The 18,955-nt window shown below is 41.5% G+C and overlaps 1 protein-coding gene across 4 annotated transcripts in view; it reads right to left on the bottom strand.

Moving 5' to 3' along the window:
* The window catches only part of LOC134397855 (popeye domain-containing protein 3), a 69,336-nt gene that overhangs the window by 41,545 nt on the left and 8,836 nt on the right, over positions 1-18,955 (bottom strand). The window contains exons 2-4 of one of the 4 annotated variants that reach the window (XR_010025385.1): positions 8,948-9,700; positions 6,830-6,938; positions 4,582-5,179 (exon numbers count right to left, since the gene is read on the bottom strand). Coding sequence is in view for 3 of the 4 variants with exons in the window: in XM_063124842.1 (XP_062980912.1) it covers positions 4,904-5,179; positions 6,830-6,938; positions 8,948-9,438 (876 nt within the window). In the remaining variant the exon portion in view is untranslated. Of the gene's footprint in view, positions 1-4,328; positions 5,180-6,829; positions 6,939-8,947; positions 9,701-18,955 lie in introns of those variants that run through there. The other 3 variants (XM_063124844.1, XM_063124842.1, XM_063124841.1) reach the window with 3 other exon arrangements.

The following is an 18,955-nucleotide window of genomic DNA, read 5'->3' as shown; positions in this document are numbered from 1 at the left end:
AAACTATTTTTAAAACTCTCTACCATCATGTATTGTTGTGTCATATATATTATGTACAAGCATTTTGAAATGCTAAGAAAATATATATTCTTACTAAACATATTCCAACATCTGTAAAGTAGAAGTATTTTTACAAGATTGGTCAGATAAGCTCAGTATAGAGAATTCAAAACATTGGAACATTTCTTTTAAAGCCTTTACCATATATATATATATATATATATATATATATATATATATATATATATATATATATCAGCTTTACTGTTTCTAAGGTTCCCCCGAATATAAACATATACAGACCTAGCCTAATCCAAACTCATTAGGTTTCTTCATGCCACTGGCACTGTGATGGAAACAGCATTCACATTTTGGATTACTCCCACTATAATCAGATACATTGGACTGGATTTGTATCAACAATCCCAGAATTTCAATTCCTAGCAAGAAATAAAAGTGGGGAAAATAAGAGCTCCATCACACCAGCGATTTATCACACACTTGCCAGGCCTGGTATGCAGTTTTGCAACTCAGTACTCCTCCCTGACCTGCACCCATTTCGCCTCTTCCCCTCCATTTTTCATTTCTTTTTGGAATCAGGAAAGTCAGTTCCCCGCCCCCTCCATGAGAAATAAATGTGTTCCTCCCTCCCATGTCCTTGCATTCTATCAGACCATCCCATTCTTTGTTGTGGGTATGTGTGTCTAAGAGCAGACTAAGGGCAATATTGCTAACAAAAGAGGAAGGGGTACATTTTCACCTTAAATGTGGAAAATGCACCAGGAGAGGGGTGGTGATGGTTTACCCCCACACCACCGTAGAAGTGCGAAGCTTTGCAGTTAAAGACTTGTGGTTGTTGGTTTTAGAAATGGAGTGAGGCACCGGCACCCGATACCTGAGCTGCAGTGCACATTTGCTCCTCCACCTTTGTAAACCTTTCCCAAGCCAAGCAGCAGCAACAGTCTTGGTCCATGCACTCCCACCTGATTCCTACAAACGGCCTCCCTTCCCACTCTCCCCAGAGTTTAATATGGTCTTAGGGGAAAGTATAGTGTGTTGTTTTACCATAATCGTGCAGCTTCAGGCTACTGTACTATTGTATTTGTGCAGAAATAAACAATTTTTTTAAAAGTAAAAAATTAACTGCATGGGAAAGGAGAACATAGGGGGCGAGGTGGGAGATTTCGCTGGCATAGTAGCGCTCCAGGTGAAAAGATACATGAGCTGAAAGAGCGCAACAATGCACACACATGAATGTGCCCAGGGCTTGACTCACTAAGGAAACAGAGGGGGAAACCGCGGATGAAAACTGGATAAAAAAAAGTAGGTGTGAGGGAGCTCTAAGACAATCCATATTTGGCATATTTGTGGCTTGAAGATACAGGCTGGAATGGTAAAACAGAGGTACTAATGAACTAAATAAGGTAAATGGTGAAATAGTGTAAAACTAAAATAACTTAGAAAGGTGTTAGGCCAGGGCTAAGCAACTTGGCGCCCTCCAGATGCTTTGGACAACCACCCCTCATAATCACTTACCTAGGGTGACCATATTTGGGAAACCAAAAAAGAGGACACCTAGTGTGTGTTGGGGGGAAGCAGCTTTCTGAGTCCTGCAGAAAGTATGTTATTCCCCCGCCACCTTAAAGAACCCGATTGGAGTGGAGGAGGGGAAAGGATTTCATTCTGCACCACCACCACCCACTCCAATTGGGGCCTTTTCTATAATGTCCACGAATGACCCACTTTCCCCTTTAAGACCTCAATTGGAGCTCAGGGTGGGGGAATGATGTGCCTCAAGAAAGCATGTCATTCCCTCCTGCCATGCTAATGGCAGCCTTAAAGAGGAAGGTGTGTCATTCCAGGACATTATTGAAAATTATAGAAAATCCCCCCTGACACCATGGAAAGAACAAAAACCAGGACAAATCCGGGGAAATCCTGACAGTTGGTCACCCTAACTTACCATTTGTGATGATGGCTGTGGTGGTTGGGAGTTCCATACAAAATGTCTGGAAGACACCAGGTTTCCTCCCCCTTTGATAGTCACGTACAGAAAGGCGTACTTTCATTTTGAAATGACTGGATTCTTGGTTCAACGTGTTTATAGGGTCAGACTTTGAAACCTATTGATCAAATAGTCTCTGGCTTTCTAATATGATTATAGAAATGACAGCATTTTTTTTTACACAGTAAGATCATTTCTCTGCAAAACAATATCATTGTTCCAGAACCCCCCCCCAGAGCAACAATGAATCACAAACCTTTCCATCTCAATTCAATATCAGTTTTGACTATATGTCTATTAAAACATCTATCACGCTTCAATATTGCTTCATAAGAAAACAATAGTCATTCCTCTTGGCACCCAAGACATGTATACAGGAAAGCCTACACACCTTTTCCCTCATAAAGAAAAATATCCCCTGGTTTGATTGAGCAGTAACAGCTGAGATCCAATCTTGTAACATTTGTAAGATTAAGCCATGTCACATATAACAAATGTGTATGTGACTGCTTCTATATTCATTACCATAAACTCTTGTGGAATTGTTTTTCTCTTTGATCTTCATATGTAAAACGACACAAGTAAAATTGTATATGTTATATAAAAAATAAATGTTGGTCAAGTTCCAAAGAACAAGTCAACTGGTTATGCACAAAGAGGCTTTGGCATTGAGTTTCTCAAGCAGTAGCCCCAGCAGTTTTGGAAATAAGAGCTTCAAATGTACTTGTGATATGGGAAGAAAGTGTGGTGCTCAAAGTAAAACAGTTCACCAGACTCCCAAGCCTTTGGGTGCACCTAATGAAGCCCTTCAAATCCCAACTAATGCCTCCAGACCCTTTCTAATTGTGCTTTATTGTGGACCTAGATCAATACGCCCATCTCCAGCTGTATTAGAGGCATCTATCAAGGTTTGTGGGGACCAAACAAACACTGCATCATCTATGTAAGTGATCTCACTTGGCGCATTGGGATAACCGTCCAGACATACGTAGGCCACTGATTTCCATGACATTATTAAAGCTGCATAAAGCTAAATTGAGGCCTTAGATAGACCTAAGGTTTATCCCCGGATCGTCCTGGGGTCATCCCCATTCATGTAAATGGGGACCCTGCCTGAAAGAACTGAGCATGTTTAGCCTGGAGAAGAGAAGACTGAGGGGAGACATAATAGCACTCTTCAAATACTTAAAAGGTTGTCACACAGAGGAGGGCCAGGATCTCTTCTCGATCCTCCCAGAGTGCAGGGCATGGAATAATGGGCTCAAGTTAAAGGAAGCCAGATTCCAGCTGGATATCAGGAAAAACATCCTGACTGTTAGAGCAGTACGACAATGGAATCAGTTACCTAGGGAGGTTGTGGGCTCTCCCACACTAGAGGCATTCAAGAGGCAGCTGGACAGCCATCTGTCAGGGATGCTTTAGGGTGGATTCCTACATTGAGCAGGGGGTTGGACTCGATGGCCTTGTAGGCCCCTTCCAACTCTGCTATTCTATGATTCTATGACCCCGCGACGATCCCAGGATAAACCTTAGGTCTAGCTAAGGCCAGAATCTTCAACTAAAAATGCTTCAGGCATACATACAAAAGTTCTTTGGTGTTTCATTCCTTGGTGTATAAAGCGTGACCTAAGAAGTAAGGCATTCAAGGCCTCCTACTATCACCATCTAACCAAAGTGGCTCTCCCTGACATGGTCAACACAGTGTTTGAATTCAAAGCTTGGGGGAAATCAATATCTCAGTTCCTGTGTCAAATGGAAATAATGAACTCTTCCTCAAAGCTGTTGCAGGCAGGCACAAGGAAATCCACAATTTAAGATGTCCCCCTGCTTGATGTCTCAATGGGAAGATTCACATGATGTTCTGATGGTTTGCTTTGATATCTTGTTTGATAGAGACTCGCACGTTTTGAAGCCTAAAAATGGACACTATTTTTTTTCCTGAGTGTTGGTAGTATGGTAGAGCACAAGAATGCTCATAATGTGATGCTATTAGCATTTCAGTTTACAGGTTTCTATAGTGCTTAGAAACTTGCAAAACCTAGAGACAAATACTGTACACTATGGGGAATAATGCATTTATCGCACCTTTCTTAAGAATTATTGTCTCTTTCCAGCCAGGGTTGCAGCCCTATTATTAGAAATAGTTTTGTCTGCTACGTATATTGCAGCAATTAATGTGAATTATACAGTCTTTGCAGTCAAAGTAACTACACGAGTGCCTTTTGTATTCATGTATAGGCCCTTTGCTATACCCGAGAGTAAACTGAAGTCATCATTTTATGAATCTATACAGGAAAGAAATTAGCTTTCTTTCACACTTCATAGGTTGCACAATTTCTCTGTTTTTTGTGTCATCTTCTGTAAGACATTGCACATTGAGAAGACGAAATTTATGCATTGTAATTACAAAGAAACAAGTTAGTTAAGATTACTTTTCAAAGATGGTTTTGCTTGTTGCTGTTCTCGAAGATAAAACTGCTTGCATAATTCATGATGACAAGGAGGCCTTAAAAAACATGAAGAGCTCAGCGCAATTATCATTTTTGAAAACACAAAACACAAGGCACCACAATCACAACAAAGCTTTATCCAAAAATGATTCATATCTGTCCCACCCCAAAATAAGATGAGCAGACAGAGTCAATAGAAGCTAACCACAGTGTACAATCAGTCAATATGTTCAACCTGCCAGGCTCTAAACACTGTGAAAGAAGTTGAACTAGATGGTTTTTTTAATGGTAGAAAAAAATGGGACTTTTATTTTAAAAGTTGCCTTTATGACAATCTTCAGTTTCATTTTTATGATGTCATCATAGTGTCTCTCAATACTTCATCATGAGAGCAATGAAGTCATAAATCTGTCCTTTTGTAGTAAGAGTTTGTAGTTCATAACATTAGTTAATGTTGTCTTGAATTGTTCTGAAACTGTCCTCCAGGTTGTCTTTTAGGTGTATCTGGTACAGACACATGATAGAAGTTTGGTAAGCGAATGTCATATCGAAATCCTTTCCCCAGGTTCACTCTGTCATTCAAAGCATAAAGCTTATCAGCAATGTCATTCCCAATTAGAATTGAAAACACCCGTGAGATGAACCGGTGTTTAGCAAAGAGTAAATATAATTTTTTTCTCCTCCAGGCCACATAGCGACAGTCTGTTTCTGCCGTGAGAGTTACCTGAAAGACAAATTCAGGAAAAAAGAAGATGATTAAGATTCTACTTGTACTGATGATTTTATAATTAAGATTTATAAGGAAAACCACCTTTTCTTCCTGCCATCTCTCCTTCCCTCAGTGAAATGGTTTCTATGCCCCCCACAAAAATGTAACACAATAGATAGGAACAGTATACACAAACAGTGTATCACCACCATTCCTGTAGGTCAATTCTATCACAATATGTTCCTCCTTTTACCCTAATTTCCCCCATCCCCTGCATTTCTTTGCCCTGATCAAACTAAGGAGATCTAAGCACAAATCACTTACAAATTAAGGAATCATGAGCAAAGATGAATGTACATCCAAAATGTGCATCCAAATGTGGATGCCATCTACCCATACGGCATTCCTTTCAATGGTGTACACATTTAGAAGTGCATCAAGAAGTGTGCTCAAATCTGCATCCTATTAAAAGCAAAGCAGTTCTGATGAGCTATATTTAATAATAAACACATTATTATTGATTTGAGCCTATTGTCTCAAATTTAACACATGGGAAAAAACAGAGGTAAACAAGGAAGCTGTAGTGGTTGTTTTAGTTCTACATGCTTAGGCTTAGTTACATGCTCAGTTACAGCAGGGCATGAGAAATAGGGAGTTATGCCAAATGTACCATGGAAAAGATGTGATTTCAAGGAAGGAAGGGAGGTGACATCATGCTGAAGGCAGTTCCAAGCATATGGGATAGAAAGGCAGGAAGGGGTGGAGTCTTTTGAGAGAACAGGCAGCCTTCCCACAGTGGAGGTTGGCATTGCTAGAGAAACAAAAATCTGGTTCACTTTTGTGACAAGCTGCTTTTGCATGGACCCTTTTGCTTGAACTGGGCACCTAACACCTTGCAATCCCTCTGCTCAAGCCAGGAAGCACACCTGTGGCCATTCACTCTACAACCCACCCACCTTTAAATTGCAAGTAGACATTCATCCCCACAGTTTAAAGGGGGCTCCGCATGTGCTGGTAGTGAGGGGAAGAACGTGTTCTGTACCGACAACAAATCAATATAGCTGCTTCCATTTAGATCAGATTAGAAAATGGCTTTCGAAGAAAGAATGAGAACAGGGAAAGAAAGCTTTCAAAATGTTCCTCCTGGAACCAGAAACGTTCTTAGTTTCCTGATCAAAATGTTTTATAAAATGCCTTAGTATGGAATATAAGTGGCCACTTCTCTCCCCCCCACCCTTTTAGCAGAGATTAGTGATCCTTTGCACTTGTGGCATCTGTCCAGTTAACCCTAATGCTGGTCAAACTCCATTTGCTGGCACTGCAAGCTGTTCCACGTATGAGTCTAGATATTACACCAGCTCTCATGCTGGGAATGTTGCCTATCAACACCAGTGATTTCACTGGATGTAAGGGGCAAAAAGTAAGAAAATGAGCTATGAAGCAGGGAAGAGGTTAAAACCTCCCTCAAAGTTTTACCCCAGTGTAACTTTCTAGTCATTTGGAAATACTACAACATTAGGGTCCTCATTCAAGTAAATTGTGACAAAACATGTTTTCAGGGAAGGAGGACGTCCCTAGCTTGAGCAATTACTAAATTTTCTGTGCCTCAAACACTGGGAAAGAGAGGAAGATAATTATCCAAGAGATCTGCAAAAATTCCCCTACCTGAAAAATGCCTTCTTCTGTGGGTCTTAGTGAATCCCATTCAGGAGCATCCAGAAACTGAAGGGGGAAAATAAAATGCAGAAATTCCCCATCCACTGTCACTCTGATCCTAACAAAACAGAGCAATTTGTGTTAATATTGTTAGCATAGTGAAAGGAAAATCAAGGCAGAATTGAAAGTCCAGGTTCTTTAAACAGAAAAAAAATGACCAGTCGTGGAGAATTTCTAGTTCTTCCTAATTATTTTATATAAATCAAGACAGCTTCTTTTTTTATGAAGGGTGCATACCAGGCATAATGAAGAATGTCACTAAAAGCAAACCTCAAACATATCTCACCCAGTTCTCAAGTCTCTCTTCTTTCAGTCTAATCATTGTATGCAATCAGATAAAAGATTGCACATAAACAAAAGAGACTATTAACATTCACATCTTATAGTTCTTATTAGCAGGATGGGTTCATAGATAGAACGGTGTTTGTACATGCAAAAGATAGAAAATAATTCCAATTCATATCTTCCTGAAGGGTTCCTGAATCTCCTTTGCAGTTCTAGACTGAGCATTTTGGAACACACACAAAAAGTACAGAACAGAGACCTGGCACAAGAAGGAAAAATGAGTAGGAAGTTCTCGGAGACATTTACTCGGCAAGATAAGCCTGAGTCATAAATTGCAGCAACAGAAGGACAAGGTAAATGGGCAAGAGAATTGCACTGAGGCACTGGGTGTCTGTAGGAACAATGTTTTGCTTTCTAATGTTTTGCCAAGACAACAAAGTTTTGCTATGCAATTCTGAACATGTTACATATTCTACACATTGTGTGAAATTTATGGAACCAGTTGGTTCCCTGCAAATACAGTTCACAGAGAAAAATAAAATCCAACAAAGGTTTAACGTAACTAAGGCCGCAGCTAGACCTAAGGTTTATCCTGGGATCATCCAGGGTTTGCCCCTGCCTGAGCACTGGATCCCCTGTGTGTCACCTAGATGAACAGGTTTGACCCCTGGATGATCCAGGGATAACCTTAGGTCTAGCTACGGCCTAAAAGTGTACAGAGACTTTTAAATGTTATTTTATTAAATTTAACAGCTTCCTTTCTGAGGATTAACTGAACTTTGACTGGGTTACTTTTAACTGTAGGTGTCTCTTAATCCTGTCATTATTTGTTTATAGGCCATATGTTACTGGCATATCATTGTACTTTTGCTTGCACCTGTATCTATACAAGTGTACAGCTTCATGAGCTTCTAGAGCAGGGGGGCAGGCCTTCAGACCCGGCATCAAATCCGGCCCACCAGAGGTCCCCTGCAGGTCAAATCAGGACTGGAAGTGGCTGAATTTAAGAAATTGACAACTTTACACAAAAGAATCCTACATTTCATGTTTGGAATTATACAAGTTATATCGAGTTGTATAAGTTTGATATTGCATATTAAATAGCAGAAAGCACAATGTAAAATTAATTAGCTATGAAGAAGAAGAGAAATGCTGAGTGTATGGTGTGTTGAGCTCTAGAAACCAATCCAAGCCTTCATCTTTTAAATTTTCTGAGCTTTTAATAGCCTTAAATTTTCTACTACTAAAGGTGTCTTTTATTTAAAGAAAATGACAAAGAAAATAAAGCTGTTACCCTCGAGAAGGTAAATCTTCACACAAGTTCCAGAGTACGCTTTTTGGCACTTGCATGGATTTACAGAGTAGAAGTGAGAATTAAAGTGCCCTCTTTTTTTCTCTTTGGTACCAGAAATGTCTTTATACTCTGGTTTAAAGCGACAAATTGTTGAACTTACTGGGCAGTATCCATTGATGTCATTGTGCTAACGCAAATTGCATTGCGCTAGTGTAAGGGACCTCTAGCACAACACCAAGAGCATTAACTTGCACAATTTTTTTTTTCTGGGAAATCCCATAGCTCAAGCTAATGCTATTGGCATTGCACTAGACATCCCTTACACTAGTGCAACCTAATTTGCATTAATGCAATGACATTGTTGGATGCTGCCCATTGTGTTTAGTTTAAACAGGAGCAAACAATGCAGAGAGGAGGCAACAGGTTTTGGCTTTTTTCTTTTCTGCTTTTTTCTTTTTTAAAAAAAGTTTAATAAACATGATACAAACCTTCCTGACACAAGCAAGGAGAGCTTATCAATTGGTGTTTTGCCTTGTATGGCATAACAGTGCTCCTGCTCCAATGTAATGACTTCTTCATCACAGCACCGGACGATCTTTCTAAAAACAGTCAGTGAGATTCCCAAGGGCTGGAACAGCGCAGTGTAAAGATCCTGGAATTCTTTGTCAAAGGCAACACTTCGAACTTGGTAGGTTACATAAATAAACTGTATGAAGCATATCACAAACAGTATAAAATTCCAAGAGAAAATATCAGCTGCACAGACATCCAGCCATGACCAGACAGATGAACAGAGAAAACCTAATCCGAGCAAAAAGAAGATGTAGAGCAGGCCAAAATATCCACTTCCACCCATGTAGCCAACAACAAATAAAATGCTAGCTAAATGATAGATAGATCCTTCTGGTTCGGATTTCCAGTTTACGCAGATAGGGTGTGCAAATATCAAACTGTCCCAAAAACTTGAGTTGTCTCCCATGATTAAAATACTACATTGAGCACCGTCTCTGCGATTCCCAAGACCTCTGCTATATAAATAAGGGTCAGATAGAAAAGAGGCCCATCATTTTCCCAACCTCGCGTTCATTGTTAGCTGGTCACCAAAATGTCATGCATTTTCTGGTTTGAAAAGCTTCAGCAATAAATGTTCATCAACGTGGAAAATAGTCCTAGAAGTTCATAGTGTTCCACATTGGTTCCTGTGAATTCGACATGTCGCTTGGTTCCATAATGTTACTGATCTGTCCAGGAAAAAGAATGAGAGTGGAAGGGCAATATGAGAACAAAAAGGAGCATTTGTGCAACTATTCTGATAATGAACAACATAAAGGTTTGCTTTGCTCCACCAGCAGGTGCATTCCCTGAGCGGAATTCTGCTCAGAAAACTCCATTAGTGAAAAAAGGGGCTGGGGAGGAGGCTATCTTGCTGTTTCTATCCTCTTTTTGTAGCCTCCTGCATCACCTCAATGTAGATCACTTCCTCCTCCTCTATACCACCAGAGGGAGCCCTTCTGTCCACAAGGCAGATTCTGAATCCAGCCCCAAGTTTCTGGGAACAGACAGAATTCAGCAATGCATTAAAAAATATTAGTAATACTAGTATTATTCATGTCTATGGCAGCTTTATTGCTCAGTGCTATACATGATTACTCAGAAGTAAGCCACATCAAGTTGAAGGGGACTTGTTTCCAAATAAGTGAGCATGGGACTTAAGCCAAAATGTGAAAATCTTTTAGAATCCAGGATCCCCCCAAAATGTGCAGCTAGTTCCACACACCCGACAGGCTTTGGGTTTATGTTTCTTATCCTGAGTGGTAAAATAACTTTTGAAATTGAGAAGAATTTCAAAAGCAGTTTCCTGGTCTGGCAGAGAGGCTTGCTATTCAAAGTGTTGTTGCTTTTAAACTCCCACTGGACATCTCAGCTCTTGGGTAAACCTAAAGCAGGTCTTTGAAAGCCCAACTGTTGCCTCCAATCCAGTTGTAGTTGCATTTCTGTTGTATTGTGTCCAGTGATCCTGGGATGAAAGTGTGCATCCTCCTCCTCCAAATCTGAAAAACTCACCAAGTATAACAGGGACCAAATGACAGCTGCATCAACTGTGCATGTGGATTTCACTTGCTCTTTAGCAGCAAGGAAACAACTCTTGGTCACTGATTTCCTTCAACTTATTAAAACAGCATAAATGGAGCCCTGAACATTGTACACAAGGTGTACAAACAAATGCCCCCGAGCTGAAGGAAATTGCAAAGCATGACTTAGCATCATTATTTTTCTACAGTGTGCGGCATAATTGTGGTAGAACTCAAGGACACTCTCCCATAACTGACTCCTCTTATTAACTGGATAGGGAAGAGATCATTAGAACATGCTAAAAGTGCACATTTATTTTTATTTTATTAAATGTATGCCCTGCATGCCTGACTTTGTTTAACTCCTAGTCAGGAGCAGGAGGATTATTACGTTTGTTAAGCTCTGGTAGTGTTGCATTGTAACTGATTATAGTATTGGTATTTGTACAGTTTAATAGTCTTTGTGTTCATGTGTTATATATGGAACTGTTTCACCATGTGAAAAAATGGGTAAAATAGAAAATAATAAAAAGATATTACAACAACAAGAAGAGTAGAGTAACATAATACATTCAAAAACATTTAAGACCTTACTTTTATATAAAGGAAACAAAATCAGCTACAACACATTTTTGCAAAGCAAATAGCAGGTCAAAATGGAGCACTACAGTGCATTATAAATTAACAATTCCTCCAACATAGAATATTCATATTGTACTTTTAAAATATATTTCCCATGAGTAGTTATTGAATGTCTTGAGTTTTTCTATTCTGCGAAAAATATAACAACCACCCGCTAGCTTGTCTTTGTATCTAAAAGGCACATATGCAAAATGGCATCAGGCACAGCAGGAAAGCAAAAAAACCACAATTTACCTGTGGAATAATTACCACAAAAATTCTTAGAAACACAACAGTTTTAAATGTCAGTGCTTTTCGGTGTTTAAAACCCCCCACCTCCTCCAGTCATTAAAATCCAGGGGGAATCAACAGAGCTTATTTTCCAATCGCCACTCAAGCCAACATTTGCGATCTATATGCTGAGATGATTCAACACTTCAAAGTGCCACCACTACAGTGAATACAAAGACTCAAAGGGCACAGAAAACATCAGCATCACATTTCTCAGGTTATATATTTCAAATCTCGTATTGGTTTCTCGGAGAGCCTGTTAAGGGCAAGTTTTGAAGAAGCCTGTTGCTTGGAGTATGCTTATAAATATCTGTGCACTTAACTTGACCAGCTTCAGTTCACATTACTTCCCAGCACCTTTAACAAGAGTTGGTGTAGTGTAGCATGCTGGCTGTAGATCAGGGACAGCCAGGTTCAAATCTCTGCTTAACCACAGAGTAGATTTGGGCCTGTTTAACTGCCTCACAATGTTGTTTACTGGGTGACTTTGGACCAGTCTAGCCTACCTCACAGAGTTGTTGTAGGGATAAAGGGCAAATTGTACATACTGCCTTTAGCTCTCCGAAGGGATAAAAAGCAAATATTATAATACTGCGTTTATGCTTCCTGGATCATCTCAAACACCTCAACAGCCTATATTCTGCCTTCTCCATACTGTAATTATATTATTATATTACATACTTTATGCTTATACTGTATGGGGCTCTGTGTACATTTAGTATAAGAACAGGAGATATAAAATTATCCATTTATTCTATGAATCTGGGAGTTAAAATCTATCAATGGAACTGATTTGCACATAAAGCACTCTTGGGTGGAGTGTTGGTTTGGTGAGGTCTCACCAGCTTCACATCCCACATGCTTTGTAAGGCCCTCCAGTAACTTCACTGGTGCCCCATTTTTCCAATATATCATCCAATTCATTTTGCATCCTTGCATCACTAATTCACCATCTTCCATGTGCACTTGCTGCAGTAGTTCTCCCTATATTAAAACGTGGGGACTTCCCCATAACTGGTTGCCACCTCACAACTGAGTTCCATTTGTTCCAAATGCTGCCTTAATTCTATTCCTATCACATACTATATTCTCATCACCCTCAGTTAGGAATGTATGAGAAATTCATTTCAGTTAGGTTTTGTTCAGGATTTATGCAGTTTGCACCTTTCTGAACTGAACATGGACTTGGATGAAATTCTGCGTTCAAACTCCTTACATTTCCAACTTTGCAGTGTGATTCACTGAACCAAAAAATGCATTCGACAGCATGTGTACATTTGAAAATGTGCATAAAAATGTGTACTTTTGAAAAATGAACACAAATAAGGTTACATTAATGGCAGAAGAATGCATAAATTTCGAAGATGGAAAAAGTACACCCAAAATGCACATGGTTTTCATGAAAATGGTATGGACTCAAGTCAGAATGAGCTTCAAGATGGAATTTGGAGAACTTCAGAGAGCCCAAATTTTTCTGATTCACACATTCCTACCCTCAAGTACCCTATACATCCTTTGCTCTTGGGAGTGCTGTGTCCGTACATCCTATCTCACAGCCCTCATAATCCTCCTTTGCCCATGTATCACCCTTGATATTTAAAAGCACTCTCTTTATAATAACATAGGGTGTGGGGGATGCAAATCTTTAATCTTCCGTTCTGAAAAATCAAACCAGATGTTGCGAAAATGAATTGAGGCTTGTTGAGTTAGTGGAATCCCAGAGTAATTTAAATGGTAATCAATATTGAAAGTGAAAGCAGAGTTAGCTTCCAATGACTTTAAATTAGGCAGTCCAGCTCTATGACACAGCCTTTGTATCACTGTCTCGCAGTTTAATGAAGACGGAATATCATCACAATGCCTTTTCCGCCATTTGGGACATTTGAAGGCAATGGTCTAAACCTGTCCTTAATTCATGGGGAATCAAGAAATATTGTAAGCAAGTTGAGCAAAACTTTAAAGCCATAAAAGGCTTATGCCTCCAGAACAGTCTGTTGTCATTGTAACCTTTATTTTATAACCCTTTAAAACTTCTTTTTATGGTCTTTGCTGATTCAGTGTAAACATTTGAGAGATCTAGAAAGCTCCATCCACAAAGCAGTGAAGCACTAATCCAAAAACATAACTTGATGGTAACCTAAATCAGAATTTAATGGTGGAAAAACACAGTGGAAGATTGCTGAACATGCCAACTGAACATGCCAACTCTTGTATGTTAAGGCAAGTAATTTCCATCTGTTCCAGTTTGACTTGTTTCTATATGGAATGTTTAATACTTATCAGCATTTTGACATTTCCCAACTCCATCTTCCATAATGTGAATGGAGAAGCAGGTGAAGAAAGGTGCTAATTCAGCCCTGCAAACCTACCGCACACAATTTTAAAATGTTTGTCTTCCTTTTTGGACTCTGAAATCAGATGTGAGCAGCAGCTTTTAGGACAGCATTCTCCCTGTCAAATGCTCTTAAGGGAGCATTTGATGGGGAGGATCAATAGGAGAGTTACGCAATCCTCATTCTAGCTTAAACCTCTATGCCTCAATAAGTGCCTGGAGCTTATCTCACCAAATGTGAGTTTGGGCAAAGGTAACGTATTGTTTGGGTTTCAGTATTAACGTATTTCACTTACATTATTTCAGTATCCTCACAAAAGCCATGCAAGGGAGGCCACTGTTTATTCCCATATAACAAATAGGGGGCTAAATCTGAGAGATAGTGTATCCAAGATAAGATACATGTGGGACATTAATGGAAACAGTGCACATTAAATAACTTTGGAAAATACAAAATTCAGCAGTAATTAAGGGAAACCCTTAAAATAGAAGTACTTTGCCAAGCTTTTCAGAACTTTTTGAAATATTGATTCAGCTGTCATGTCTGTGTTGAAAAATCTATCTATACTGATAACTTATCATTTTCAGACACGTAAGGTACATATAGCAAAGCACAGTTCTTGGAGTTGAATTTGCAAGCCAAGAATCTCATTTTGCTTAAGTCAAAGCCAACATCTAAACATAACACCCTTCAGCACAAATTGACTATGCTCTGAGATATCAGCATATATGGTCCAGTTCAACATAGTGTTGATGTTGAATTTGTGCAAAGTGAGCAAGAAACAGTTACTGAAGTATTCTACTCAACTTTCCACACTACTGCTTATAGAAGCAAATCCTAATCCAACAATTTGTTGCAATCCAATTTAAACCTCTGTACATCCAATACTCAAAAGAATGAAATGTTAACAAAGCGAAGTATATTTCTCCTCTAACACTGAATGAGTAGGTAGAATCATATTTTCATCCAATAAAAGATGGCATGAAAGCATCAATCACTTCTTATTAACATCTATAGCCAATTAATACCATTTTTCATGGGAGTATTAATTTAAACACAGAAAAATGTTTCTTTACCCACATTTCTGAAACACCAGAAGGCATGACAACTTTTAAGGTAAACTACCTTATGACACTCTGCCACATATTTGGAATAGAATATGTTAGCTAGGATGGTCTTTCTAGCGTTGATTACCCACTTGGAATTAATTTTGAATAAAGCAACCTCTGAAAAGTCATATAGATATAATTATAATATTGTACTGTCATTTTGCTTTAGTTAAATTAAACAGCAAGCAGCAAATCTTCAGCTACCTGCACAAGAGTACTGTTATTGATTTCCATGGGCATTTTAATTAAGGGGCTGATCAATCCAAAACAAACATCCTGACATTTGAAACACTGTGATGCTGCTGTATCTATTGAAAAGAGATAACATAGATGTTGGGTGAATTCATAAGACACAACAACCCACCCTGCGAATACACTATACAGTGTGGGTTGTTTTTGGAACAACCCACATTGTGTCCGACAGACAATCAAGCTCACTGTGGGTTGTTTTCCCACTCCTTTCTCCTCTGTCCTCCACTTGGTATCCCAGGTCCTGTGTGGCAGAACCCATTTTGTCTGCCCGTGCCATCCCCCTCTAACTGCGAACCAGTTTTCGTAGACAGGCTGGGGTGTTTTCTGTTCCCCGAGACCTGTGCAAATGGGGCTATCTATCTATATATTTGGCAACAGCAATTTGCTCAAATATCTTCGTACATTATTATTATTATTGTAAGTTTATCATAGTTGCACAAGTGCGCACTTTTGGCTGTCAAATATATATAGCCTTCCCATGTCAATGCTCTTGCATATTTAACCTGTCAAAGGGAACAAAGTGCAGTATGAAACATCAAAGGAAATGGAAAAGATGAGACTTTATCTAAGCTGATTTGGCAGCTGTTGACAGTGACAGGTCAAGAAAAGGGGACAAAATCACCCACTTAGCAAGGTGATCCTTTTAAGGTTTTAAGTGTTAAACTGACACTTGTGGATGCCCTGCTTTCATTCCACACTTCCCCAAATCTCCAGCAAGTCCCTTTTCGAGGCTCCCATTTGGTGCAGTTACTGTCACAGATACTGTAAAACTGGGCCTGAAGCCAGACAGGAATGGATCAAGATAAAAAAATTCATCCAAGAGCATTCTGCAGCTGATATGTCACTGCTCTCTCAAGCACCTTGCCCAAAAGGATGTATTTGTGACTGGACAATAATTCATATCAATAAACAAAAAACCTACGGTTTACAAAACAACGTTAAGGATGTACACTTTTTAACCAAGCACCAAAAATTCTCATTCTCCCAAAGCAGATAAACCATGAGGACAGGATGGAGAATAGGATATGCAGAGGTGACTGTGGGGTTGTGGAAAACTGATGACGAACAACTTAGAGTCACCTACTTCTTTTTTTTGTTTAGAGCAGCCCTCCCCCAACCTGGTGCCCTCCGTTCGTGTGGCAGTGGTGACGGGTCCAGGAGGGACAATGGGGCTCTACCTTCTCCGGCGGCGGCGGCGGGCCCGGGCGCTCAGTTGAAGCCCGGGCCCGCCGCCACCGGAGAAGGTAAGTGAAGGGGTGGGCGGGCCCAGGCGTGACGGCGGGGATTGGGGGGGCACTTACCTGGTCCATTGGCGGCAGGCCCGCATTTCAATTGAGCCCCCCAGCATTTGCGGCCTTGCTTCCGGGTTGGGCCAGGGCGCTCAGTTGAAACCCGGGCCCGCCACCAATGGACCAGGTAAGTCAACTGGGGGGGGGGCTTGCCTGGAGCTGCTGCTGCCGCAGTTTGTGCAGTGGCGGCGGGCCCAGGAGGGACGGGGGGCGCTACCTTCTCCGCCGGCAGCGGGCCTGGGCTTCAACTGAGCGCCCGGGCCCACCACCGCCAGAGAAGGTAGCCCATGCCCCCGTCTTTCCTGGGCCCGCCGCCGCACAAACTGCGGTGGTGGCTCCAGGCAAGCCCCCCCAGTTTACTTACCTGGTCCATCGTTGGCAGGCCCGGGCTTCAACTGAGCGCCCAGGCCTGCCACCGCCAGAGAAGGTAGGCCCCCCTCCCTTCTGGGCCCACCGCCACACAAAATGCGGCGGTGGCTCCAGGCAAGCCCCCCCCAGTTGACTTACCTCATCCATCGTCGGCGGGCCTGGGCTTCAACTGAGCGCCCTGGCCCAACCCGGAAGCAAGGCCGCATTTGCGGCCTTGCTTCCGGGTGGAGCCGGGGGCTCAATTCAAACCCAGGCCTGCCGCCGCCGGACCAGGTAAGTGCCCCCCCATCCCCACCGCCACACCTGGGCCTGCTCACCCCTTCACTTACCTTCTCCAGTGGCGGCGGGCCCGGGCTTCAACTGAGCGCCCGGCCCCGCCGCCGCCGCCGAAGAAGGTAGCCCCCCATCCTTCCTGGGCCCGCTGCCGCACGAACTGCGGCGGCAGCTCCAGGCAAGCCCACCCCCCAACTTCACTTACCTGCTCCTTCGGCAGTGGGCCAGGGGTTGAACTGAGCGCCCTGGCCCCACCGGAAGCAAGGCTACACCTGCGGCCTTGCTTCCGGGTGGAGCTGGGGGCCCAATTCAAACCCGGGCCCACTGTCACTGGAGCAAGTAAGGCCCCCCCTCCCGCCTGGCCCCTTACCTGGACCCACTGCCGCCGCTGCATGAACTGCAGCGGCGGCTCCAGGCAAGCCCCCCCCCACTTACCTCACCTCTTGGGGATGAGCACAGGCCACGTTCTCCCTGCTTCTCCCCCCTCCCTCTGGGGAATCTGAGGCGCATAGGGAAACATGGGGATTTTTAAAAAAGAATTAAAAATTGATGGAATGCTCTTTTGAAAAAAGAAAGGCCGTTCTATCAATTGGGAGGATAGCGCAACACAATCCTACAACTGGATTGGATTGATAGGCTCCCAATTCGGAGCTATCAGTGCGCAAAAAAATGGTTGCCAACCCGGAAGCATTTCTGTGCCAGTTTGGAACAGAGATGCTTCCCCCTCCTTTTGTCATTTAACGTCACATCTTGCCCTCAATATTTCACCAATCTTCTTGAAACGCGCAGGGTATGTAAAACCAGCATTTCTTTCTGGCAGTACTCCGTTTCAGAAAGATTGGTGAAATATTTTTCATTTTAGGATGCTAGAATGACCCACCCCGCAATAACTCCTTTTAACATGGTGGAATGCTTATTTTACTGAGCATCCTTTAACACAGGGAATACTGCCGTGTTCCCTGTAATAAATCGCGGAGTCCAGGAAGGGTCTTTTCAGACAAGGTGACACCACCATCTCCTTTAAGGGAGAGGGGCCCACAGTAACATACAATGATGTTGTATTGGATGGCTGTTAGTCAGGTGTGAATTTACCCAGAGTAATATGCATTGTATAGTGGTATAAGAATATTAATTTGTCAGAGCAGTGGACAATTTTTATGATTCTAGAGTTGGTTCTCAAAACTGTATTCACATACCGTGAAGGTCACACTTTTTGCTACTAACAGAAGCTAAAACAATGCACAATAATTACTCTTCAGTGTCCACTTTCTAGCTGATAAGAGATGCTTCTTTCTATGCTATGAGAAACTCTCTTTCCTGCCAAGAGAAAGGGCTTCGTAAAGAGGGGGCAGTGAGTGAGTATTTTCTGACAGTTTTCTAACTTAGTGAGATTTGCTCTACAAAATCCTGAGCAAATTGACCTTGTTACCTGTTCTTGTCTGAGAGGGGCGAGGCATCGCCACTTGCTCTGTTAACCAGCCCTGGGATGGTGTCCATCACTCCTCTGGGAACTGAAGTGACTGAACCAAGAGTTAAGGGACGTGTAAGCTCTTTATTTTTATTCTATCTGCATCTATTTTCCATCAATACACCATCATTCTTTCACATGCGTTCATCACTCCCCTGATCTGGCCAGTCAGTCCACCACAACCACAACTAGCTGTAATAATTTTATGCCAAACCAATTTGGACTTAATTAAATTTTATTTTCCGAAAGTAACGAAGTGACTTTCAATCTGTAAAAAGTGCTAATATTGCATTATTTCAATTTTTCAAAAATTACAGTTTTTTTCTGAAACCCCCTGAGAAAAAAGTTTTTCCCCCCATGGTTTCAAAATTTCCAGAAATTTTACATCTCTACTTAAGACTTTTATATAACTGTTAGAA

The sequence above is a fragment of the Elgaria multicarinata genome, chromosome 4, assembly GCF_023053635.1.
Source record: "Elgaria multicarinata webbii isolate HBS135686 ecotype San Diego chromosome 4, rElgMul1.1.pri, whole genome shotgun sequence".
NCBI lineage: Eukaryota > Metazoa > Chordata > Lepidosauria > Squamata > Anguidae > Elgaria > Elgaria multicarinata.
The sequence above is the reverse complement of the archived record's forward strand: the minus strand, read 5'-3'. Positions and strand labels throughout refer to the sequence as shown.